We start from the raw sequence: 25,715 nt of genomic DNA, 5'->3' as shown, positions 1-25,715 counted from the left end.
ATGAATGCGACCCAAGCCCACGTTACTAGCTAAGAGGAGAGCTAGAATTCAAACCCACGTCTGTCTTCCTGCAAACAATAAGCTTTTAATACTCGGCCACACTGGACCCCATATGGTAGAAAGGAGAACAGTTCTTATAACAGGTGCTTACTAAGTATTTTCTCTTCCAAACTTGGTCATTGGGAACTTGGTGTTTATTTTATTCTTCTGATTGTCGATCACCTCTCCATCTCCTATAACTCAAACAAGTGCCTAGGGCTGAGTGGACATTGAAGGATTTCTCAAATGATAAATGCTTCTCTGTTTCTTGTACATGTAGCTCAGAGTTACTGCAAAGTATTGGGTCATCAGAAAAATCATGATGGATTGTTCTATGGTTTTCAATGCAAAAATGCATCATGACTTTTCCAGTGACCCAATACATTGAGAGAAAGAGGGAGAGAGAGAGGAAGAGAAAGTGCTTACTTTTTAAATGAATGGGAATTGCATTTCTGAATTTTAATGATCTGCCTTTTATGAGATAGTTGTTTTTGTCATTTTACATATGAAAATGTCTGCATAGGAACATGCAGGAAGGATTGTTGTGGACAATTTCAGGGCAATACAGGCTAAAAGATAAGTGAGATTTTAATGACCTTCAAACCCTTCACAGGATTATAACCTTGTGTTTGGTTTCTAAACAGGGTGCATTAAAATGGTTCACACCAGCCGATCAACAGTGAAGAGAAGCCAGTTCTACTTTCCAAGCTCATGTTTTGACCACTCCTGCTTTCTGTGTTTTGTTTCTATTTTCTAAATGATGCATTGCCTGTGGCTTTTTGCCAGCTTTAAAATCCTGCAATCATTAAACAGAGATGTGATATTTCCACACTAGGCATGGTGTAGGTTAGTCTGGCCCAGACCTGAAACAGGGCCATCAGTCTCCTCAGTTCGTGCAGCTTCCGTCCTGGCCTCCGTCTTCCCCATGCTGGTTTGCAGCCCTCAGGGACTGGAACTCTGGCTGCCCTCACATGCCGGAGGCACTGCCACCTGGCCTCCTCTGGGCATTTCCTTGTTCTCCTTCCACCATCAAGCCTCCAACTACCTTCTCTCTCAAGTCTTGCCCTTTGCCAAGAAAAACACTAAATAAACTCAGATTAAGTTTAATTTATGCTAAGCTGTTTGTGGCTTGCTGGAGCTACATGTTTGCCCAAGCATAGCTTTCAAAATAACTTTTAAGATCCACAGCAACAGTTTAACCTTTTTAATAGATATGATCTTATTTTAATGTGTGATAGAAAAAAAGAACAAAAGTACAATAAACCGATTTCATTTATTTATTTAGGGTTTACTTATTCTATTCATGGTAAAGAATATGTGCTCACTAGAGAGATAAGGAGACAGAAAGGGAGAGAGGAAGAGAGGGAAGAAGCACCCTCAACAGAGTCTGGTTGTGCCCTGACCCTGTCCCCCAGCCCTCCAGCTGGTCAGAATCTTGGGCACATGTGTACACACCTGACATGTTGCAGGTTGATCCCGCTGGGCGTCAGAACTTCTGGCCAGCCATGTGGCTTCCAGCACTATAGGTCAGCAAACTGCAGACTGTGCCAAAGAGCTTGGGTCACTTGTTATTTTTAGATTAACAGTTTAGCAAAGGCTATTATTTTATTTATTTATTTATTTATTTTTGGAGAGGTTTTTGCTATAGGGCATGTGCGCTCACCAGACAGACAGAGACAGACAGAGACACAGAAAGTGAGAAATCACCCTCCAGGGGGGATGGCCATGCCACAATCTCTTCTCCCCATTCTCTTCTTGGGATCTTGGGCACACACACACACGTGCCCAGCGTGAGTTTAAGCCACCAGGTCCGGGACTCGAACAAGCCGCCAGGTCCGGGACTCGAACCAGAGTCGAGTATGTGGGAGTCCAGCGACATAGCCATTACGCTAACTGCTGGTCCCAGGGCTATTATTTTTAAGAAAAAGTGCAATCTAAAAAAAAATTACTAAATACATGCTCTGTAGCTTTTGCAAGTGTGTGTGTGTGTGTGTGTGTGTGTGTGTGTGTGTGTGTTCATAGTTCTCTGGAAAGTTATGATGCATTTTTGCATAGGAAAATATGAGAGAGAGATTGAAAAACCCTGCCATATTGGGACCAGCAGTTGACATAATGACTATGTCGCTGGACTCCCATGTAGTCAACCACAGTTCAAGTCTCAGATCTGATGACTTAAACTCTCACCGGAAATGTGTCCCTGCATGCCTAGGATCCCAAGAGGAGACTGGAGGAGAAGGGATTGTGGCGTGACCATCCCCCCGGGGGAAGATTTCTTGCTTTCTGTCTTTCTCTGTCTTTCTGGCAAACGCATGTGCCCTATAGCAAACCTCTCCAAAAAAAAAAAAAGAAAAACAATGCCATATTGTATCATATCTAATCGCTTCTCAGATGACAGTTGTCATTCATCTAGCACCTAAGAAGTCTGGCATTTTTGCTGCTAGTTACTTTACATACATCAGACACCATCTGTGTAAATTTGCAAGGAAGTGAAAGGCCTTATTATTACCATTTTATAAATAAAGATACTGAGAACTTGACTATGGATTTGGGCACAGTAACATGAGGTAGGAAGTAGAAGCGAGCCTTTGTCTCAGTTATCAAATCATGTTGTCCTCATGGAATTGAAATATGAGTGCCTCCACTTACCTCAAAGAGAATACTGGGTACTTGTACTAAGGGTCCTGCTTCTCAGGAACTCAGACGGCTGCCCTGCTACGTTAGCCACACAGCTTCCAAAGTGCTTGGAAGATTTGCTAGAAGAGTCGACTTTTTTGTTAAGGCTTGTCACGTGGAGCTTAGTGTACAGAGGGAGGTGCTCCAGGAACTGACCCAGGGGGTTCTCACCTGGTATTTGTGGATGCTCAATATATACATTATCTCAGGCTAACTGGTCTCTCTGAAATGTATGCATAACAATCTGAGTATGTAAGCACGTGTTTTCTTCTCAGGATATCATCTATTGCTGGGACCAGCAGTTAGCGTAATAGCTATGTCGCTGGACTCCCACATAGTTGACCGTGGTTCGAGTCCCCAACCCAGTGGCTTAAACTCACGCTGGGCGCGTGTGCGTGCGTGCCTAAGATCCCAAGAGGAGAATGGAGGAGAAGGGATTGCGGCGTGGCCATCCACCCTGGGGGGTGATTTCTTGCTTTCTGTCTCTCTGTCTCTCTCTGTCTGGTGAGCATACGCGCCCTATAGCAAAAACCTCTCAAAAAAAAAAAAAAATCACCTATTGCCAATGAAGGGCTAAGAACTGCTAGGTTTTTGTCTTGACCTGTCCTTCCATAGAATAGGAAACTAAGCTACCAAAATTGAAGCCTGCACAAGCAGAAATAGCCAGAGCTTTAATCTTAAATGACACCTTAGGTTCAAAGAGCTTGCATTTCTTTTATCTCTTTATTAATATCAACTTTTAAAAGCAACAGTTACTCTGGCACTGAAAAGACCTGAGCTCATGAAAACAGGCATTCCCATTCTGTTACATGTTTTCAATGCCAGCTTTCCAAGGCTTCTGACAGGACTTGAATAATTTTCACTCTGAGTAGATTATGTGTAGCCAACATAATAAAGTCAACTTCTTTATGACCTTGGCAAATATAGTTGTTTGATAATACTTCTTCCTCTTCCTGGTCTCAAGAGATTCTTGTCTTATTGATAGAGCTTTTAGTCAGTAGTGGAGGGCCACGTAGGACCTCTGGGTCAGGAAAAGTAATTTCCTGCAAATGTAAGGAACACAGCCTAGGTCTCCTGTTTCTGCAAAAGCCAGTCCATTTCTCAAGTCAGATCCATCTTGGTGTGAAGGTTATGGGGGGATTTTATTCTTGGCCCTCACAGACGATATGATTAATGCGAAATATCTAATGATTTAGAATTGCTTGCCTTGGAACCAGTGTGGATTTTCCCATTTCCACTTGTCTGGTCAAGGACACTCATGATGACACTCAGCTGTTTTTCAGGCCCAGACACTTTGATACCCTGATCTGAAGAGTTGCCATTTTAAGTGAAATATTCAAGTGAAATAGTAACCTTTGACCAGGGTAACGTTCTGGGGTCATTCCTATGTCTCAGAGATATTTTTTCCCATTCTGTATTTGCCTTCACATTGTGATGTTTACATCTGTGAAAATGCAAATGTATTCAGACTGCCCTTGTGTGATTTGACCTGTCTGTGTGCTAAGCTCCTCCTTCTTTTCTGGCACCCACCTGGCCCTCATCTGTCGCCAGTCCAGAGCCAGTCGAAGGAAGGATCTTAATATTTCAAGTGCTCTTACCACCGAGGTGTCCTAAAAATATCTGGTGCAGACTGGGCTGCCTGACTCATTCACCATTGTGTCCCTGGCACCTAGACACAGAGAACACTAATACAAAACCCAGACTCACAGTCTGTGGGTGTCCTTGGGATGAAGGAGACCCTGTGCTCAGATAAGACTGAGCTCTTGGTTTCTCGTTTCTGCTTTGTCCTGACTTGACCTGGTAACCCTTGTTTACCTTGTGAACTCTTCCATGATTTTTTAGACTTTTGCATTTTTGTTCGTTTTCATAGGAAAATTTGATGCAAATATCTAGAAACAGAGTTTCTTAGGCATGTTTCCACTAGGTCAGTGACATTATCAATGTTTTCAGTGAGTTTTCTGAATATGTATTGGGATCATCACCAAAAATCTTTTTCTTCTGAAACCTTGCTTTGTTTGACAAGGTCTTCTTTGAGGACCGTGGTGTTACGCCAGCAAGCAAAGCCTTGGAACCGAGCTCCTGGTTCTTCTCAAACTCCCTACAGGGTTTAACTCCAAACTCCTTTACAATAAACTGGCATTTGATTTTGTCTCATTTGTAATTTCACCTTTTAGAACAACGTCATTCTCAATCCATCAGTAAGTTCATAAATCCGTTTTCTTTGTATTTCTATCTAATCACTGTCAGAGTGCAGAATAACTATGGGTAAGGTTTAGGTTGAGTTCAGGGAGAAAGTTCTCTTAGCCACACTGGCTTTGTGGGGCTTGGCCATGTTCACTGCTCCACAACACAGGTGCTCTGAGACGATCATCATTCCTAGTGATACCCCTTAGACTTTGTGGGTTCCCTTCCATATCACCAGTGATTAAATACATCCTAATTAAGATCTCTGAGAAGTTCATTTTAGCATATTTAATTTTTCAAAATGATGATGTAGGCTCAAGTATAGTTAACTAAAATGAATATACTGCTTAGTGATTAATAATTAGCATTACAATGACTTGTTTAAAGGTCTTCAGTTGTAATAATAACTACAGTGTGTGAACCACTTTATTTTTCCCAGTGTTCAACTAATTCTTAAAATAGCCATGTAAGGTTATTACCATTTCTGTTCCATATAATATATAAGGAAATTGAACCTTAAATAATAAGAATTTTAACTGTCAAACAACTATACAGTCCCAGACTGTTTACTTCCAAGATCATAGACCATGCTGATTGTTGAACTTATGGTTATTATGCACATTTCAGGCACATTGAAAACGTATTATTAGATCATATTAATCCATAACAAGATATTTTCAAAACTGAACTCTGCTGGATGTGAATTGCTTGTGGTATTTGATTCAGAATAGATTATCACGGACAAAATTGAGATTCCTGTATAACACTCTCTGATCCCTTTCCTTATTTCAACAGAACAGCCACTCTTCTGATTTTGGTGATTTTCGTTCCCATAAGAATTTTTATACTTTCAGTATATAATATGTATCCTTAAACACTATTGACCATTATGTATTAAGTGTTAAAATTTGGAGAAATATGCGATATACTTGATATTGCTTTTTAAAAAGTTCATCAGCATCTTTTTTATGGCTATCTAAGCACCTTTGATATTCTGTTTACAAAACAAGTAGCATTAAGTATATGACCATAACTTATTAATTCACTTTCCAGTTGATAGACTGCTTTAGTTTCCCACCTTCTGCTATTTCAGATAATACAGTGGCATTTTAAAAAATTATCTTATTGATATCATCATGTTTTTTTATGTTCAATTATTTGCTTTTCCTTATTGATTTAGAGGAGTTATTTATACAACCTGGAGACATACCTTATTGGATGTATTCATGAAAAATCTTTTCCGATTATAGCTTATCGTTTTATAATCTTTACTGTACCTTTTAAATCCACAAAGCTTTTATTTCATTGTAATTTTATTTGCTGGTATTTTTCTTTATGAGTTGCTGGTGCTTTTTTTCTTGTTAAAAACAAACAAAAACAATTTCCATGGCAAAAATCACAAAAATGTTCTCCTACATTTCATTCTAAAAATTTTTAGATTTTTATTTCCTGATCTATGTCTTATTCTTGTTATTTGGTTTCACCTGTATATTATAGATCGACTGTATTTATTTCTATAAAGTTAACAGGTTTTCTTAGTGTCAGTAATTGGATAGTCCACTGTATCCATGAAAAGCCCATGGATGTTTGAGTCTTCCTCAGTCATACATATGTTTGTCTCTTTTCACGATCTGTGTTCTATTTCTGCTTTGTGTTGTCCTATTCCCATATCTATGTTGTCTACGTCTGCATAAATACTGTCTCCTACTTGAGAAATATTCGCCTACCCAGAATTCCTGTTACTCTAGAGGCTGAGCTCATGTGCACTTCACAATCATTAATTGATGCAAAATTAATTTTTAGTAGCCATATATAGAGAAAATTTAAATACCATACAATTCATTGCCCATTGAAAGTGTACAGTTTGATGTGCTTAATGGTTTCGTCTATTTTCTGTCTCTATATATTTGCCTGTTATTAAATTTCATGTGAATGGAATCACACAATATAACTTACTATAATATCACGGGTAATTACCAAACTGTCTTCCAAAGCTTCTGCACTACCCTAAATCCCCATCCACAATATATGAGGGTCCAAAGGTTTCCATGTCCTCGCCAACACTGACTTGGTTTTGTTTGTCAGGGCCGTGTTAAAAGGTACGAGGTGGGGTCTCATTGTTGTTTTGATTTGCATATCCCTAATGACTATAATTATGTTAATTATCTTTGAGCTTTGTTCTCATTGGTTGTTTGTATATTTTCTTAGGATAAGGATCCAAATCCTTATCTATTTTTAATTGGCTTATTTTCATCTTTATTGTTGATCTGTCACAGTTTTTTATATATTTGGAAGCAAGTCCTTCATCAGGTAATGAGGGAATTCAAAATGTTTGTGGAAAAATAGAATTAAGGAACCAGCAGTTAGTGTAATGGCTATGTCACTGGACTCCCATGTAGTCGACCGTGGTTCAAGACCCTGTGGCTTAAACTCATGCTGGGTACATGTGCGTGCATGCCCAAGATCCCGAGAGGAGAATGGAAGAGAAGGGACTGCGGTATGGCCATCGTGGCCATCCCACCTGGGGGGTGATTACTCACTTTCTGTCTCTCTCTCTCTTTCTGGTGAGCTCACATGCCCTATAGCAAAAGCCTCTCAAAAAGAAAAAAGAAAAAAAAGAGAAAAATAGAATTAAAATACAAGTTTTGTTTGGTGCAAAATTTTTTTTTAAATCTATGCATAGTTTTTTCTTTTTTTTTGCAAAGTTTTTCTTAAAATTCATATTGCATGAACTTTTTGAAGATCCCGTTTATGTGGCTTTAAAAATATTTTTTCTGTTGCGTGGTTTATCTTTTCACTTCCTTTATTTAATTGCTGAAAGGCACATATCCTGGGGAAAGGGGGAAGAAAGGCAAAGCACCCCCTTTGAGGGTCACATTGCAGTCCTTTGTCCTTCATTTCTCTATACCATCCGGAATTTTGGGGGCATGCACGCATGTGCACTTGGAATGCTTTGCAAGAACCTAAGACTGGGATTTGAAACCTGTTAGACCAGGCAGGGTTCAGCTCTATTAAGCCCAGTGTTTAATCACTGCACTACTGCACTACTGGGCCAGTCCTGTTTTCATTTTCTTGGAGGTTCATTATTATTATTATTTTTTTTTTGTAGCACAAAAGTGTTCAATTTGGTTATAGTCCTATTTATCTTTTTTGGTGCTGTTGTAAGTTTGTCACTGTGTGTGTGTGTGTGTGTGTGTGTGTGTGTGTGTTGTATCTAAGAAACCATTGCCTAATCCAAGGTCACAAGTATTTTTTCTTATGTTTATTCTACAAATTTTAGAGTTTTCAATATTATGCTAAGGATTGTAATCCATTTTGATATAATTTTTGTACAGTTATGATGAAAGTTCAACTTTTTTCTCATTTTTAAATTTACATTTCATTACTGTACATCTCTACAATCCACAAAATGAACTTTCCCAGCTTGAATACACTGCATGGTAGTCCAAAGATATCCCCATACACAACATTAACAGGCAACCCTCATTTTTGTGTCTGTTAAATATTTTGATATTCTTTGTTTTCCCTTGATTCCCTCTGTCCTGCCCTCTTTCCCATTGCCCATCACCCTCTCACACTGTCTCTAGTATCCACAGTTGCTTTCCATGCTTTTCTAACTTCTAGACTTCTAGTCTTTCAGTTTCTGCAAACATTCAGTATATATTAAGAGGGATATACATTGCCTCTCTTTCATAGCCTGGCTTGCTTCGCTTAGCATTAAATCTTCCATATTTGCCTATTTTCTATCAATTGCCAGGTTCTCATTTTTTTATTTTTTTTGACTGAGTTCTATTCTGTAGTTATGTGTGTGCCACATTTTTTCCAATCCATTCATCTGTTCTTGGACATTTGGGTTGATTCTATGTCTTTGCAGTTGTCAATAGTGCTGCAATAAACATGGATATGCAAGTTTTTCTGTCTGAAGTGTGTTTCTACTCTTTGGGTAGATACCCAGGAGTGGAATTACTGAATTGTATGGTAGTTCTATTTGTAGGTTTTTGAGGGACTTCCTTATTTTTCGCTGGAGAGGCAGCAGTGATGAGGGAACTCTCCTACACTTCTGGTGGGAATGTAAATTACTGCAGTCAATGTGGAAGACAATATGGAAGTTTCTCAAAAACCTAAAATAGAACTATCATACAATCCAGCCTCTTTTATGCTTGGATACATAGTTGTCCTAGCATCATTTGTTGAAAAGACTATTTTTTCCCATTGAGTTGCCTTGACATTCTTGTTGCAGCTCAATTTATCATCGATTTATTAGTTTATTTCTGTTCTAGAACTGACGTTTGACTATGATATGAAGTGTAGAAGTCAAATTTAATTTTTCATGAGGACATTCAAATCAGCTAAATTGGCCTCTTTTATTAAAAAGATCATATTTTCAGTATCAGTGTTTTCTAACTTCCATTGAATTTTATTTCTTTAGCTAGATATTTAAATTTTTCATTTGTCAATTTATGAATGCCTTTTTTCACAATTTTTAAACTGATTTCTAGATGTAGTGATCAGGGGATCACCTTGCCAGCGTGCTCTTAGAGTTTTCTACCTTTTATTTTACCTGGAACCAGGCTTTTACATGCTTACTCCTTCTTTGAATTTCAAATATGTAGGTTTCATTTTGCATATCATTACTAGTATTCTATTACATTTATTACATGAGGGTTGTGAACTTATATTGTTTGCCATATTGTGAGAATCCCATCTGTGCTTTTCTGTTGTATGCCCTGTTCGGAAACTGAATGCTAGATTGTACTGAGAGTTTACATCTCTGTCCTTTCCCTTCGGATATTACTATAGTGGCCAAAACAAACACCCATGTTCCAAAGTAATGCACTCTGTATTCCAGTTGATTTGTGAAGTCTAGTAATGTTGAACTGGACCAGCGGCTGCTTTTCACTGGAGTAAACGAAGCCCTGTTTTCTGGTGTTAAAGGTGCTTACCTAGGTAGGAATGAAACAGCTCAGTTGTCTTCCCTGATTTTCCCCTGAAGAACCATGGAGCACTGTAGGGAGTGCATTCAGCTGTCAAATTTGTGTGAGCACCATGAAGTGTCAGAGCCCCAAATGCCCTACTTGTTATAGCAACTACTCTTCAATCCGTGATAGGGGAAGTAAGCAACAGAGAGAAGCCCGTTGTCACAAGACACATGAGTGGGGATAGAACCATGAATAAGGCTCAGATCCACCAAATCCACATCTTCCTTTTCTGTTTTATGATTTTTTTTTAATGTCCTCTGTGGTGGTATTTCCAAGGTGACAGGCTATGCTTGAGTTATTCTGTAGAGGAGTTTTGGTGAATGAAGCCCTACGTCTTCCTTCCCTCATGCAATATTCCATAAGATTTTTAAAGATCATCATTTTAATCTCTTAAATCAGCTCTTTAATTTTGTATCTAATACATGTACCTTACTGTGACCGACAGTCTCCAGGATGTCCTGACATGGTCCCAGCCTCCTGTTGTTCACATCCTTGCATAATCCCGTCCCCTGTGAGCCTGAGGTAAGGCAATGGCAGTGAGATGTCAGGCTGTGCCTCGGTTTTAGTGCCTGCGAAATCCGATATTGAGCACAACCTTCAGTTCTTATGAGCATGAAATCAGTTCATTCGTTTGGTCATCGGGAAAGTCATGACATATTTTTCTGTTTTTCTATGCAAAAATCTGTCATGACTCTCCTGACTCTCCCCACAGTGCTTACTGTGGGACTTGGTTTCTGCTTCGATTATGCTACTATTATTCCTTTCAAGAAGACTCGAGTATCGAGTAGTTAGTACTTAAACAGCACTCTTCTCCCTCGGATGGTAACATGACTGGAATCTCATCACTGAGAGATTCTGCTGTCTGATGTGGGTACTCCAAAGTTACTGATTTGGAGAGGGTTTCTATTTTGGATGACTGATGGTAGGGCTGATGCTGTGTTTAAGAGGCAGTTGCCTGTCCAGGTTTGTGTAACATTCAATATAGAATGGCTCCTTAGAGCTCTGGAGTATGATTTTTGACCTTCCTAAAGTGCATAATTAAAGATGATTTTCATAGGAAAATTTTCTGAAAAATAATTATGTTTCTTATGTACTTTCAGGTGTCTATATTCTAGGCTAGGGTTTCTTAACCCTGTGCTACTATGTCTATAAATGATGGAAACGTGTTTCAGTAGTTTCCAGTGGTGACATTTATTTGTAACTGTGTCCTTCTAGGGTAATCTTTAATGGTAAATAAGGAGACAGCAGTCTAGACACTGTTCGTCTGATACCAGGTTTTACCCAGAAGTCCTGGCTTTACACTCCTTAATTAGAAAAAAGCCCAAAAGCTTGGGCATGTCACTAAAATTTATTTCAGAGTTAACAATCATTTCTTCCTAATAGCACTTGTTACAGACACTACTTATTATAGGAAACAAAACAATTCTTAATATGTCTTCTTTTCATTTCAGACAAATGAGAAAATAGTGCTATTGGTAAGAACATCGCAGATGCACAATAAAAACAATCCCTATTAAAAACAAACTAACAGAAAACACATTATACACTATAAGGGGTCTACTACAGATGCTTGTCTCTCTCTGTAAAATATAAATAAAAGTCATAGAAATTGAGTCTGAACAGTGAGGCTAAGTTAAATGTCTAAGAACACAGTTGATTAGACTCCAAGTCTAAATCCAGGTCTTAACCCCTGAATCACTATGTCATACTGCATCCTATTAACTCAAAAGTGTGGTTAGCAGATAATCAATCAGCCATTACTTACAGATTAATTAAATGATCTAATTTTGTGCCAGACGGGGACATGCTCTAGTAAATTCACCAAGATAACATGATTCGTGGTGGCCATGGGCACCCATTAGTCAGGCTTCCTCTGGCTCCAACTCAACATCCCTCCACTCTTTGTAGCTCTGCCTCTATGACTGCACACAATAGCTATGGCATTGGAACTACATCTTTACGGGACTGCCCCCCTCCTTGGGTATATGCTGAAATCCCTGAACGTATTTGATGCCTTCTTAGCTTTTAGCCCTAGACTTCAGCACAGAATCCAGCACACGTTGTATATTTGATAAATGCTTATTAGATTGAAAAGAATAAACAACCAAGACAAAAATAAAATCTCATCAAAACAAGTAGTTACTGTCATCATTAACTGAAAGACTGGAAGTTATATAGGCCTATATAGCAACTGTAGATACTAGAGACAGTATAGGAGGCTAGAGAAATGGAGGAGGCTGAGACGGCAAGAATCAAGGAAAAAAGAAAGAAGCAAAGCATTTAAGGGACACAAACATAGAAAATTATCTGTTGATGATAATAATATATATGGTAATATCTTTGGAACCCTATACAGTGTATTCAAGATGAGAAAATTCATTTGATATGCTGTAATGATATACAGTGATTGAATGTAAAAAAAAAAAAAAATCTAGGAACCAGTAGGTGGCATGGTAGTTAAGGTGCTGAACACTCCCATATGGCTGACCATGGTTCAAGTCCCAGACCTGGTGGCTTGCTTTCTCACTTTGCCTCTCTCTCTCGCTCTCTGTCTCTCTCTGGTCAAATTTAAATAAATGAATTAATACATAAAATTTAATAAATAATTATTTAAAAATATATATTCTAAAACACATTCTCATGCAACTGGGAAGGTCTCTACTGGTATTTTGCAGATAAGTTAAAATCTTTGCAAAGGATTCAAGATGAGCCATACTTCCATAGTCTTGAGGTAGTCTCTAGAAAGAGCAGATTTTCTAAAAGTATCTGAGCTTCGTGATGTCTCCTGGAAACAAAAAATATGAAAAAAACTGTTTCCAAATTGAATGCATTCTACAGTGTGATCAGAAAGCACTTTAGTGTTCAGGTCATTTGAGAAAGGAGTCCTGATTTCATGTTTATCAACTGTTATATCAACTGATGAAATGGCACTTTTTGTGTCTAGGTGTAATGCTGTATGTCATGCCTTTTTTTTTTTTTTTTCAATTCTGACTTTAAGTAACAAGTTTCAACGTGGGTTAATTAACACCTTGCTTAATGGTTGTCACATATTCAAACAAAATATTATATTCTCACTCTTCAAATAGTCTAGAACCTATACTGAGTTCTGAATACATAATTCAGAAAAGATTTTCATGTCTTAACATGATTCTCTAGTGCCATTTTGACTTCTACATTATCTTGTGCCTGGTAAAACTCCTCATTAATAATGTAGAATTGATTGAATAGTTAGATGATACGTTAGAATACCATTTAACAGAATTTGTTAACATGTCTACTCAAAGGAAAAGACAAAACTTGCTATAATATCTAAGTTTTCTTATTGTCAAAAAGATGTCTTCTATTTTTAAGTAGTAAGGCAGCTTGGGAGATGATAGTATGTATTTTGCTTGGTATTAGACTATTAAATAAAAATAACCATCTGGATTCCACCATCCAACTGAGCTGCTTTTAAAATATAAAATGCATGTAAAATCTTTTTAAAAATTATTTTCTTCTAGTGATTTTCCTGCCAGCCAATCACTTGATTGCTAGATTTTCTCCTTGAGTGATGTCTTGTCCTCACCTGGATTAAATATGTTATTAGAACTACAAGTGTAAGACTTAACAGATAGTTTATACTCAATTGGAGAGGATGGTATATTGCAAATAAAAGAAAATGCAGAGGAAAATTTGTGTATTATTTCATTTGCCCAGTCCCTGTTTGGAATGACGGGGAGATGCCTAGAAGCTGTAGGTAGCAGATACAAAGTAGAAGGGCCAATATTGCAATGCTGTTTCAGTTGTGTAATTCTTCATTTGAGGTGTCATAATCCGTCCTGTTATAAATATTGGAGGGGAGTGGATGAGCAGTAGCCACACAATTTTTCCTTGGCTTTATATTCTTGAGGTTAGCCGTACCAGGTTACTCAGCACTAGAGATTGTCTTCCTCTTGCTTCCTCCCCCCACCACCTTTTTTATTGTTCTTATTCCAACAAATACTTATTAACATCCTTTATGTATCTGGCCATGGGTTAGATATTTGTAATTATCTGTAAACAAAACAGTGAACACATCCTTTCGCCACAGAATGTATATTCTAGCAGAAAAAGACAGTAGAGAAAAGATAAGAAAAAATTTCGTGCTTATCTAGTATGTTAGAAGTTCACAGGCATTAAGAAATATATTGATTAAGGAAAATGGGATCCAGAGTGAGGAATATAGAGAGCAATTGGAAGGTCTTTGGGAGAGGGATCCCATGACCTAATCCATGGTACGAAGGACTACTCACTACCTCAGCTGTCACACTGAGAACAACCTGCAGAGAGGCAGAGAAATGAGTCAGGCTCTTGCAATAATCAAATCAGCAGACACAGCTGAAAATGGCCCTTTCTGGTATGTTCTGTAACAGTTCAAGTCCACTCCTCGGAATGTCTGCTTTTATTTGCCTTTCTCTCTCTCTCTCTCTCTTTTTTTTTTTTTTTTTGGAGAGGTTTTTGCTATAGGGCGCGTGCGCTCGCCAGACAGAGAGACAGAAAGCGAGAAATCACCCCCCAGGGGGGATGGCCACGCCGCAATCCCTTCTCTATTCTCCTCTCGGGATCCTGGGCATGCACGCACAGGCGCCCGGCGTGAGTTTTAAGCCACTGGGTCTGGGACGCGAACCGCAGTCGACTACGTGAGAGTCCAGCGACATAGCCATTACGCTAACTGCTGGTCCCCTGCCTTTCCCTTTTTTTCATATAATGGTCAAGACCACAGATAAGAGATCAAGTAGAAGAAATTCTGGCATTCTGGCACCTGGCACCGGTGTTACCTTTGCCTCTTCTTCTTCTTTTTTTTTTTTTTTTTTGGAGAGGTTTTTGCTATAGGGCGCGTGCGCTCGCCAGACAGAGAGACAGAAAGCGAGAAATCACCCTCCCCCACAGGGAGGATGGCCACGCCGTGATCTCTTCTCTTCCATTCTCCTCTTGGGATCTTGGGCATGCATGTACATGTGCCCTGCATGAGTTTAAGCCACTGGGATTCGAACCATGGTTGACTATATGAGAGTCCAGTGACATAGTCATTACACCAACTGCTGGTCAGAGTATTACCTTTTCTATGACAACTAGATGTTACTGAGTCTCTCTGGGTTCTGTGTACTCATGTCAATAGCTACCTTGATGGGTTATGATGGTTGAATAAGTTATGAAGCACTTGGCACAGCTTGGCACATAGTACGCATGCAATTAGTGATAGCTATCACTTCATTATTACTATTACACAACTGCAAGGCTCTGGTGGTTCTGGTGGTGTTATTTAGTCACTCCATGGTACTCTGTATGATAATCCTTGAAATCTCAAAACTTTTCCATACATTGAAGAGGCTATGAAGACCCTTCTTGTCTTTGAAGCTGGGAGTCCCAGGTACTCTGAATGCATACACATGAATGTATTTTCTCTGCAAAATCAGAGACCACCCAAGGGCACGCAGGCCACCTAAGCTGTCCCTGTTGAGTGGCAGTTTCTCAGCCATCTATTCTGTTGCTTCACTTGAGTCAGTTCTTGCTCTTTGTCCCCTTGACTCCTAATAACTCCTGTCCTCACCGCTTCCATCTGGACCAGCATGTATGTCCCAGTCAGACTCCTCCAACACAGTCTGAGATGCTTTTGACCAAAATTTCCTGATGGCTCTCCATATGGTAGAAAGGTCAGAGGCTCAAGCATGCCAGTATGAGAAACAAGGAATAGAGAGTGGGCACAATGCTCAGATACTTTTATGGAAAGTAGAGAAAGGTGGACAAGGTAGGTCATGGCTAACTATGTGGAACTTGGAGTCAGACAAAATGTTATCATCTCTGATTCTTCAGAGATCTTGAACATTGTACTGGTAAAGCCCTCTCTAATAAGACCAGGAGGAAAATATGTTAATCAGGAAAACTGATTTTCTCAACAAGTAAGATGCCATCTGAATAATCTTAGTAGGGTTTCAAAAAGGTGAAGTTAGGGAAGAGTTTTCAATGGGTGGTAGGACCTGTGCAGGTAATTTTAAGACAGGAATTTGATTCAAAGTTGGACAGAGTCTGTGACAAATTGCTTGGCCTGGAGAGTATAGTAAAGCAAAGGCTGTGAAGCAGTCTTGGTGAGAAAGCTATTTGTCTGATGGGTAAGCCGTTCTAGTTCGGTCAGTCTTATATCTGTAGAGCTAGTGTTTCCTGAAGCGAGCAGCTCAGGAATTCCTGTGTGGTTGTAGTAGTGATGAACACACAGGAGGAACGTAATGCCTTGTCTGTTATCTAACACAGAAATTATGTTAGTTTCGATTCAGGACTTACCTTCATTAAGCCTTAATGCTTTATCTTTGAAATGCCAAGTTGTGTGCAGTAAATAAAGTATAGAAAGCACTTATGTCCGTGCATGGTGCTTAGTACATACTCAGCATATTCTAGCTGATAGAATTTTTATACGATCTTATTGAATAAAACACATACGTTTTAATGCCAGCTTACAGAACACAGGTTTAGGAATTGGACTGCCTCATTTCAAATCCTAGAAAACCATTCGTTAGTTTCTGACATGCAAACGTTCATTGTCTTTTGATATTTCACAGTAGGAATATAAAAAATGTATTTTTAAATATTGGTTTGCTGGGATCCAAACAGAAGTAACTGTAACCAAAAGGTTTGTGCACATCCAACCTGCATTAACAGTCATTGGTTTATTTCCAGAATGACATGAATTACATAGCATCCAGTGGACTTCTATTCAAAGATGGCAAAAAGAGAATTGATTATATCCTGGTTTATCGAAAGACAAATATACAATATGACAAAAGAAACACATTTGAAAAGAACCTCAGAGCAGAAGGCCTAATGTTGGAGAAGGAGGTAAGTGCTTTACAGTCATTGATTATTCGGTATCATATGCCAGAACCGGTACAACCACTTACATTTCAGTATGGAATGTCTACACCACATGACTCTATAAAATCTATACTTACTTTCTTCCAAATGTAAAATAATACATATGTATAGTTCTATTTAAATATCTATTCACTCTTTATACATTTCTGTACAATTTAAATATTTTTCAAAGGGCATGGCTATTTTTACTTTAAAAACTGAAAAGGAAATGATTATACCTATGTAAAATGGAAAACCCTATAAAAAGAGAAAGAAAATGTTGAAATAGGAGTGTTTACAAAACTGTTAATGTCTGTTTTAATGCTGGAGCTCTGAGTGGTTTTCTTTCCAATCCTTCTTCTCTTTGTGCCTTAAAAAAAAAAAGGAAAAAAAAGTTCCTTAGAGTATTTGTTTATTCCAGTCAAACAATAGAAGTACCAAGGCTTACTGGAAAAAAAACTAAATCTAGGAGGGAGGGGAAAGCATATCTTTTATTGTCCCCTTATCTAAAACAACCATTCATGGTATTTTAGTTCAGTATTTTAGGATTCAAAAAGAAAAAAAAAATGCATATTTAGAAGTGAGAAGGTGGTGAGTAGGGCCAAACCCCATGCAAGTTCTGGAACCCATGTTTGCTCAAGATCCCAAGAGGAGAGTGGAGGAGAAGGGATTACAGTATGGCCATACCCCTGGGGAGGGGTGATTTCTCACTTTCCCTCTTACTGTCTCTCTCTGTGTGTCTCTCCAACAAGTGCATGCTCCCTATGGCAAAACTTTTAAAATACATATATTTATCACAGTACATAAAGACAAAAACCTCAGTGTAAATAATTAGAAGTATGTATATATACAAAATAAAACCATCTCCCAAATCACATTCTTGGTGGCCTTGTTAATAGATTAAATTTAAGTTTCAGAGCCAGAGATGGCAGAGCGATTATGTTGCTGGACTCCTACACTCATGCCACGGTTTGAGTCCTGAACTTGACAGCTTGAAACTCATGCCAGGCACGTGTGCATGTGTGCCCAGAATCCCAAGAGGAGAATGAAGGAAAAGGGATTGCAGCATGGTCATCCTCTCTCTGTCTCTCTCTCTCTCTCTCTTTCTCTCTCTCTCTCTCTCTATCTGGCAAGTGCACGCACCCTAAGGCAAAAATATCTCAAAACAATAATAATTTAGGTTCTTACATGCTCTTCAACATGTCTTCTATTTATATACTAACATATGTAATTTTTTTCACTACCATGTTGTATGTTATAATCATGCTATTCTGCTCAGCTGTCATTCAACAGTGTATTACGGGTATCCCAGTTGCCATTGTGCTTAGAACCAACTCAACTCTCTGCTGGGGCATAGCATTGCCTCCTGGGAGTTAGTTAGCCCTCCTCTACTGAGAGAAGATTTGTAGTTAATCGTCAGACAGATGCCCAAATTATCTCCACTGGGCTTTAACTAGTTTTGGAAGAAAGGAAGGAAGGAAGGAAGGAAGGAAGGAAGGAAGGAAGGAAGGAAGGAAGGAAAAAAGAAAAGAAAAAAAAAGGAAAGAAAAGAAAGAAAGAAAATGGAAAAATGAAAACTAGGTAATAAACCCTGTTTCTTTGATTAAATATCTTAGATAATTTGCTAGTAAACTTTATCAGAGTGGTATAGCCACTTAGATATAACATTGGAACCCTCTCCTTTTTTATTTTTTTTTTTTTTACAAAACATCTGGGATTTCTTTTGAGGACTGTCTGCCATATATCAGGAAAGATGAGCAGTATATAAAATGTTCACAAGCACTTGCATTATGCATAAAGTATGCATGGATTTAAAATTTTTTGCACCAAAATAAACTCATACTTTAACTTTATTTTTCTAGACTTTATAAAGTTCCCTCCTATAACTGGACATTCATTTATTAAAACTCCTGTTAACATATAAAGTAAGAAAGTACTTAACATATATAATGCCATGAGAGAGGAATTAGTCACACACTGCCCGTGTTACAGAGCAGGACAAGGGAGATTTTAACTTGAGTCATTTTTTTCTTTCCTTTTTTCTTGAGTAATCATTTGCTAGAGGGCATATGCGCTTGCCAATGACAAAGAGAGAAAAGGAGAGAGAGAAAGAGGGGAAAGTGAAAAAGCATCCTCACACGGCTGTCCCTTCTCTTCCACTTCTTCCTTCTTTTGGGATTTTGGGTACGCACACATACCTGCCTGGTGTGTTTTTCAAGCCACTAGATCCAATACGTAAACCACACATTGACCATCAGGGATCCACCTGTCTTAACTCCATGCCACCCACTGACCCTGATGTCAGATTTTTTTTTTTTTTTGAGAGGTTTTTGCTATAGGGCATGTGCGCTCACTAGAAATACACACAGAGAGAGAGACAGACAGACAGAAAGCGAGAAATCACCCCCCAGGGGAGATGGCCATGCCACAATCCCTTCTCCTCCATTCTCCTCTCAGGATCTTGGGCACGCACTCATACGTGCCTAGCATGAGTTTAAGCCACCGGATCCAAGACTTGAACCGTGGTCGACTACCTGGGAGTCCAGCGACATAGCCATTACAGTAACTGCTGGTCCCCTGATATCAGATTTTTTCAACTTCTTTAGTTGTATTTTTCTATGCTGCTTCTGATAAATTTAACCCAGAAAATAATTAAACCATATATGTTGGGGGGGGGGCTCTCTGAACTCTATTTCATAACAGTCTTTTTTATTCATTTGTTTTTCTTATTACTCTCCACACAAACACAACCACTTCCTCTTCTGCTCCTGAAGCAGTTTGTACACTTCCATTATAATACGAGTAGCGGTTTTGCTTGCAAATCTCCAACTATTTATTCATTCAACAAATGATTTTTGGCAAGCAGTAAGCAAGCTGCTGGGGAACCCGGTGTCTTAGATGAGTTAAGTAGTCTACAACCCTGCCTTCACTGAACTTTCCGTTGCTCAAGAATCAGGTGTGAAAAGTGTCTAACTATATATTATTACGTATTATACTAGGTATGGCTCACAGCTTCTACCTAGTATTCTTGGCAGGAAATCCAGGTTCTCTTCTGAATCTTCTTGTCTTTTATTTCTCCAAATTTTTCTCAAGAATGTTACTCCTCTAAAGAGTCTTGTTCTGCCCTAACAGGAAGTTCTTCATTCCTCAACTCTCACTCTCCAATCACTGCCAAAAGGCGTTTTTGTTTAGGTTGGCCCTTGACAGGACAGTGTCCATTTGTCTACCATTATTCCTAGGAGAGAGCTGGTTTTTCTTAATTCTGGGCTAAACAATTGCAGGTCTTTCAGTTCACATTCACATTCTTAGGAATTGTTCCCCAGAGTTAAATAAAAGGCCAGGCCAGGTGGGTCAGGACCTGTGCTCAACTCCAACTGCACCTAATTAGAGCCAGTCCCCCATGCTGCCTGCAGCCCTTGTGCTGAGGGCAAGTTTCCAGTCTTGCCTTCTTCTTGCCTCCTAACCGTATGTGGTAAATGGGTTATTTTCCTCACTGTGTGAAACTTTAAGGACACCCCAGTTCTCTGGATACATCTTATTAATTTCAAAACTGAATCGGGGGACTTTTATATCTTCCCTCTGAAAAGAGCCTAGAAATACCACAAAGTTTCATCCTAATCTTTCTAAAATATTCTGAGTATCCAAGCAAGGGAAAGTGCTAGGAAGAAAAAAAAAAATCTTGTGACACTTTTTTTGACTTAGACTTGCTTAACTAAGAGACTATTAATGACTTTGAACAGAAGAGGTGATTGATCCTTGGGCTGATCCTATAACCTAGTGATCAGGGGAGGAAGATCCCTCATGGCCCACCAAGATTTGAATCTTGACCATAGTGACTTGAAAAACACTCAGAGCATGTGTGCATGGTCCTAATCCCAACAGGATGGAGAAATGGAGAAGAAAGGATTAGGATGTAGCCTCTCCCCATTGATGAGTGCTCACTCACTCATGCTCTCTCATGAAGGCACCCTCTGGCAACTAAGAAAATTAATATTAAATTGAAATTTAGAACTTTTAACTAAAGGAAAGAGAAAATGACTTGTGGAAAATCAGCAAATATTTGATTCATTAGCTAAAAGATGGAGTTAGGATACAGTCCCCATTTTATAAAATTTACATTCACCAGAGTCAAGCATTGAGCCTCGCACAGTGTAGACATGCATTAAGTTGACACTGGCGAAGATCACATTTAGATCCTAGATGATCACGGCATCAGAGGTCAGCCATGTGTATTTGGAGGCTGTATCAATGAACAGATCAGTACTTTATAACTGTCCGGTTAGGTGCTTTATATCTGAGTCAATTTCCAGATCATATTATCCGTTAGTCTTTCTCTTAGTCTTAAAACTGTGAGCAACCAGCTCCCAACAGTTTGCAGAGTGCCTTTGTTAAAGCACCATTCTTAAGTTTCCTCTCCTCTTGAGAGTGGATCTTCTACCACTTTGGAATTTGAGGTGGAATAATTAGCACTCTGTGCGGTGTGAAGGTAGTGGGTGTTTTGTTCCCCCTGAGAAGCATGCAATCAACAGTTGAACAGAACAGTGCCAGGTGGGCAGCTTTTTACTCCAAGGGAGACTGTGCTCTTTCTCACCTAATAGCCCCATCCCTTCACCAGCCCCCTGCCCCATAGCTGCAAGAAAATTCAACCTCTATTCTTTTTCCTTTTTTTGAGTAGGGGTATAACAAAAGGGAAATTAAGTTGAAGAACTCATAAAATAAGACAGTTCATACTGCTTGAAAAAAGATCTGTATATAATTTAGTTAAGAAATACGAAATGAGAACTGTGCTAGCTGTGTGTGCACTCAGCTTGACATTTCACTGTGTGATGGTGCTCATTGTAATGCAGAAACATCCTTCTAAGGCTTTCTCTTTATTTAAGTGTATTAGATTATTTCACATCCTGCAGGTTGGCAGTAAAGAATTAATAACTAGCGCAAGGCAAGTTGTTCATGATGCTAATTTTATTCTTGACATAGTGCCCTCTCCAGAACAGTTGAGGCTTATTTGCTTTCTTGAATCCTTCATCTCTTGCTGAGGTGTATGTTGCATAGAATGTGTACTAACTCAAAATAAGTCAATTTATTCATCCATTCAACAAATGCTTAGTGTGTGCCCGCCTTGTGTCCAGCCCAGAATGAGGTGCTTGCGATACATTAGTGAGCAAAACAGAGTGTCTTCTCTGATGGCATGTACAGAAACAAATGATGGTAAAAGTACTGTAGGGAAAAAGAAGCGAGTGATGTAAGAAAGGTGGGGTAGGGGTGGGCAAGTAGTAGCAATGACTGAGGGAGAGCTGGGACAGAGGAGGTTCTGAAGATGCTGAGAGGATGGTTATAAAAGCTGTGTAGGTCCTTGAAGTAATGTTGCCTTTCACTCTGAATTAAATGGAGCTCTGTGAGTGGAGCTCATTCTCTTCATGTCTCAGATGGGAAAACTCACCAGACAACAAGAGGGGGATGTCATTTTTCCAAGTCACAGAGCTAGTAAGTGATAGAAACAAAACATGTACTTAAATATCTGCCATTCCTGATGAATTATCTATTTTTTAAAAAATTTTCCAGAGGGTGTATGCATTCACCACAGAGAGACAAAAGTGAGAAAGCACTCCTCATACACTCATGGGGATTGGGGATGGCCTCACTGCAATCTCTTCTCTTCCATCTCTCTCTCCTTTTGGGGATTTTGGGCATGCACTGCATGTGCCTGGTGTGTTCTCAAGCCATCAGGTACAGGACTTGAACTGCACAGTCAGCCATGTGGGATCCAACTGCCTTAACCACATGCCATAGGTTGGCCCAAATCTTGAGATACTGAATACAGTGCCCCTCCGTTCATACATCCTTCCTTCCTCCCCCCCTCACTTCCTTCTTTCCTTTCTTTTTCTATCTTCCTTCATTCATTCATTCCTTCTTTCTATCCTTTTTTTTTTTTTCTTTAGAGAGAGAATTTTGCCATAGGGCACATGTGCTCACCAGAGAAACAGAGAGGGGCAGAGAGACAGAAAGTGAGAAATCACTCCCCCTGGGGGAATGTCCCTTCTCCTCCATTCTTCTCTCAGGATTTTGGGCATGCACGCATACACACCTAACATGAGTTTCAAACCTCCAGGTTTAAGACTCAAACTATAGTCAGCCATGTGGGAGTCCACTGACATAACCATTATACCATCTGCATATTTTACAATGCTTTTCTACCATTTCATGTGACTTCTTTTAAGTTTGCAATCACGATGGAAGAAATTTAAGTTTGTTTGGTAGATGAAAGGCAACCATGTGTAACACCAGTAGCCAACACCATAATTTCAAAAGAAGGGGCCTTTCTAATCATTTTAAATATGAAAACTTTTGTATAGATAAAGCAGTAAAATTTATAATAAAACATGAAATACACTTTTCACTTTGTCCTGAAGGAGTCATTTAAATAGATGACTACTTATGCAGTTTTACATTTTAAAAAGATTTCTAATTCCAGAAACCTTTGCATGGAGTCTTGAACATTCACTAAAAAGAACCTGGAAATATCGCCATCCTAATGTTGTCCTTTTCCTTGTTCAGTAACAGATTTCCAACAGAGTGATAAAGATATTTTTAAACATACAGTTGTTTGAATGAATCAGCATCATTTTAAACAGTTGAGTACATTTTTCCCCAAGCATAGGTAATGCATGCCACTTTGGTCTGAACTCAAAGGCCTCTGGATATTTGACATATACTGTATGTTCTAGTCTGCTCTGTTGCTAATAACAGAAAATACCTAAAATACCTAAAATTTGGTGATTTCCAAAAATAGATGCTTACTCAGCTCACACTTTGAAGGTTCAAGTCCTAGAGACCGCAATATAGAGAGGGGCAGGAGAGCCCACATGGGTGTCCTTGTGTCTCTTTCTGGTTCTCTCTCCTTATAAACCCATGAGGCACTGATTATGGTGCCCTGCCCTTGAGGCTTTAATCCCAGTCCCCCCACAATGGCCCCATCTTTCTGCACCATGGTCAAATTAAGCCTTCACCCTGCTAATCCCATCACAACCAAATCTCAACACACGCACTTTCAGGGGGGATATTTGAACTGTCACACTACTTCTACTTCTGCCATTGTCAGTTTTCATTTCCATAATCCTTTATCTTTAATGTGAAATAAACATATTCCAAGAAGGAAAAGTTCTTTGTAAATTATAGGGATGCAAAAGTATCTTCTACTATTCTTCCCAAAGTAATTTGCAAACTATCAGTGCTTAAATAAGCTATCAGGAAGAAGAAAAAAAATCCATGATCCAAAAGTCTGGAATTTCAGCATACCTTATCGCTTGCTTAGATCTTTTCAGCAAGTACACACATGTTAATGTGTATTTACTTAATCACTTGTCTTAGATATTTTCAGCAAGTACTCAGAGGACCTCCAGTAAGAAATCTAACATGCCCTTGGCCATGGAATGCCCTCCCATCCCGCCTCTTTTTCCATTACCCTCTGTGGGACATACTTTGGCAAATGCTTGTCTAGAAAGTGCCTGCCCAATGGAAAGGGTGTCCAGGCTTCCTTCTGTGTTTGAATATAATTGAGCCATCGGAAAAGTTATGACACATTTTTGCATAGAAAATATGCCATGCCTTTCCTGTTGACTTCATAGTTCAATAACATAGACCTCTACTAATACTCTTGCTGCATAATACAAAAGAAACATGGTCCTGACAATCCATAGAACTAACCATGTTTAGAATATAAGGCTCTGTAATTAAAAAATGTTATAGCTTAATATAAAACATTTATGATTTTAAATCAAACTGATACATTTCTTCCCCACTTTTGAGCTCTTAAGATCCATATGTTTCCTAAGAAGCTCCATCTTGACAAAGGAGAAATGAACAATGTTCACCAAATGGAGCTCAGCTCTGTCTAACCTGGTGGATGTGTCTAAATGGAAGCAAACACTAGTTCTTCCTTTTTACATGTTCAACTCCTATAATCACATGACAGATAAGATGTAGGGAGTTCAACGCTAGAATGGTCTAGAATTGCTCCTTCGTCTATTGGTTTCGGATGCTCTAGGTACTTCAGAAAATGTCTAGAATTTTATAAAAAATAAGATAAAAAGGTAGACTATGAACATGAGTAATATATAGTGCTAAAGTAGTGAATGACATAGTTACTTATTCAGACTAACGGAACATCTCAGAATCTTGCAGTTTATCTGGTTCAGAGTCATCTGATTCTCTCACTAGGAGGATGATCACAGTATTGAAACTCTAGAGTTCATGCTGGCATCTCTAAGAATTAGACCAGAAAATCTCATTTTGTAAAGATCTTAGTGGATGGGCCAGCCAGGTGGCATAGTTAAGGCATCTAGGTCTCACACGGCTCACTATGTGGGTCGAGTTTCAGATCCAGTGACTTGAAAAATACGATGTATGCGTGTGTGTATGTGTGTGCGTGCATGTATTCCCAATATCCACAGAGAAGAATGGAGGAGAAAGGATTGTGGCATGGCCATCCACCCTGGGTGGTGATTTATCACTTTCTCTTCCCAATGAGCTCATGCACCCTGTAGCAAAACTAAACAAACAAAAAATCCTAACTAATTCTGATACATACTTGACTTTGCTTTGAAAATTCTCTTGTCTAAATCAAAGACACTTACATTCTTAAGTGTTGATACAAGTAAATGTGAACTAAAGGTTAAAGTAAGCAAGCAATCACGACAGCACATGGCTTTCTATGGTTTATATTCCATTGTTTTCTAAGATTATCATAGAGTTTAGCGAGTAGTTTTGTTAGGGTGAGAAATATGAAGTCTGTGTTTTCCCATCTCAGCATAGAATTGAGGGACAAGGAAAGAGACAGAGATAGAGTATCTGGGCCAGTGCCAAGGGAGGCGAGCAGGCCAGTCTCCTTCTCCGAAGAGGAGTGATCATTTTTATCCTATTTTAGACTCTTGCCTTTTTCAAAATACAAGGTCTCCTCTAGGTTGTAATTTTTTATCT

General features: G+C 39.0%; 1 protein-coding gene across 1 annotated transcript in view; it reads left to right on the top strand.

Annotated features, from left to right (window-relative positions):
* Positions 1 to 25,715, top strand: part of ANO3 (anoctamin 3) — a 201,450-nt gene that overhangs the window by 22,270 nt on the left and 153,465 nt on the right. The window contains exon 2 of the mRNA XM_027775367.1: positions 16,566 to 16,724. Coding sequence (XP_027631168.1) covers positions 16,566 to 16,724 — 159 coding nt within the window. The remainder of the gene's footprint in view (positions 1 to 16,565; positions 16,725 to 25,715) is intronic.

The sequence above is a fragment of the Tupaia chinensis genome, unplaced genomic scaffold (assembly GCF_000334495.1).
Source record: "Tupaia chinensis unplaced genomic scaffold, TupChi_1.0 Scaffold000555_1, whole genome shotgun sequence".
In the NCBI taxonomy this organism is placed as follows: domain Eukaryota; kingdom Metazoa; phylum Chordata; class Mammalia; order Scandentia; family Tupaiidae; genus Tupaia; species Tupaia belangeri.
This window is presented reverse-complemented; position numbering and strand designations above follow the sequence as displayed.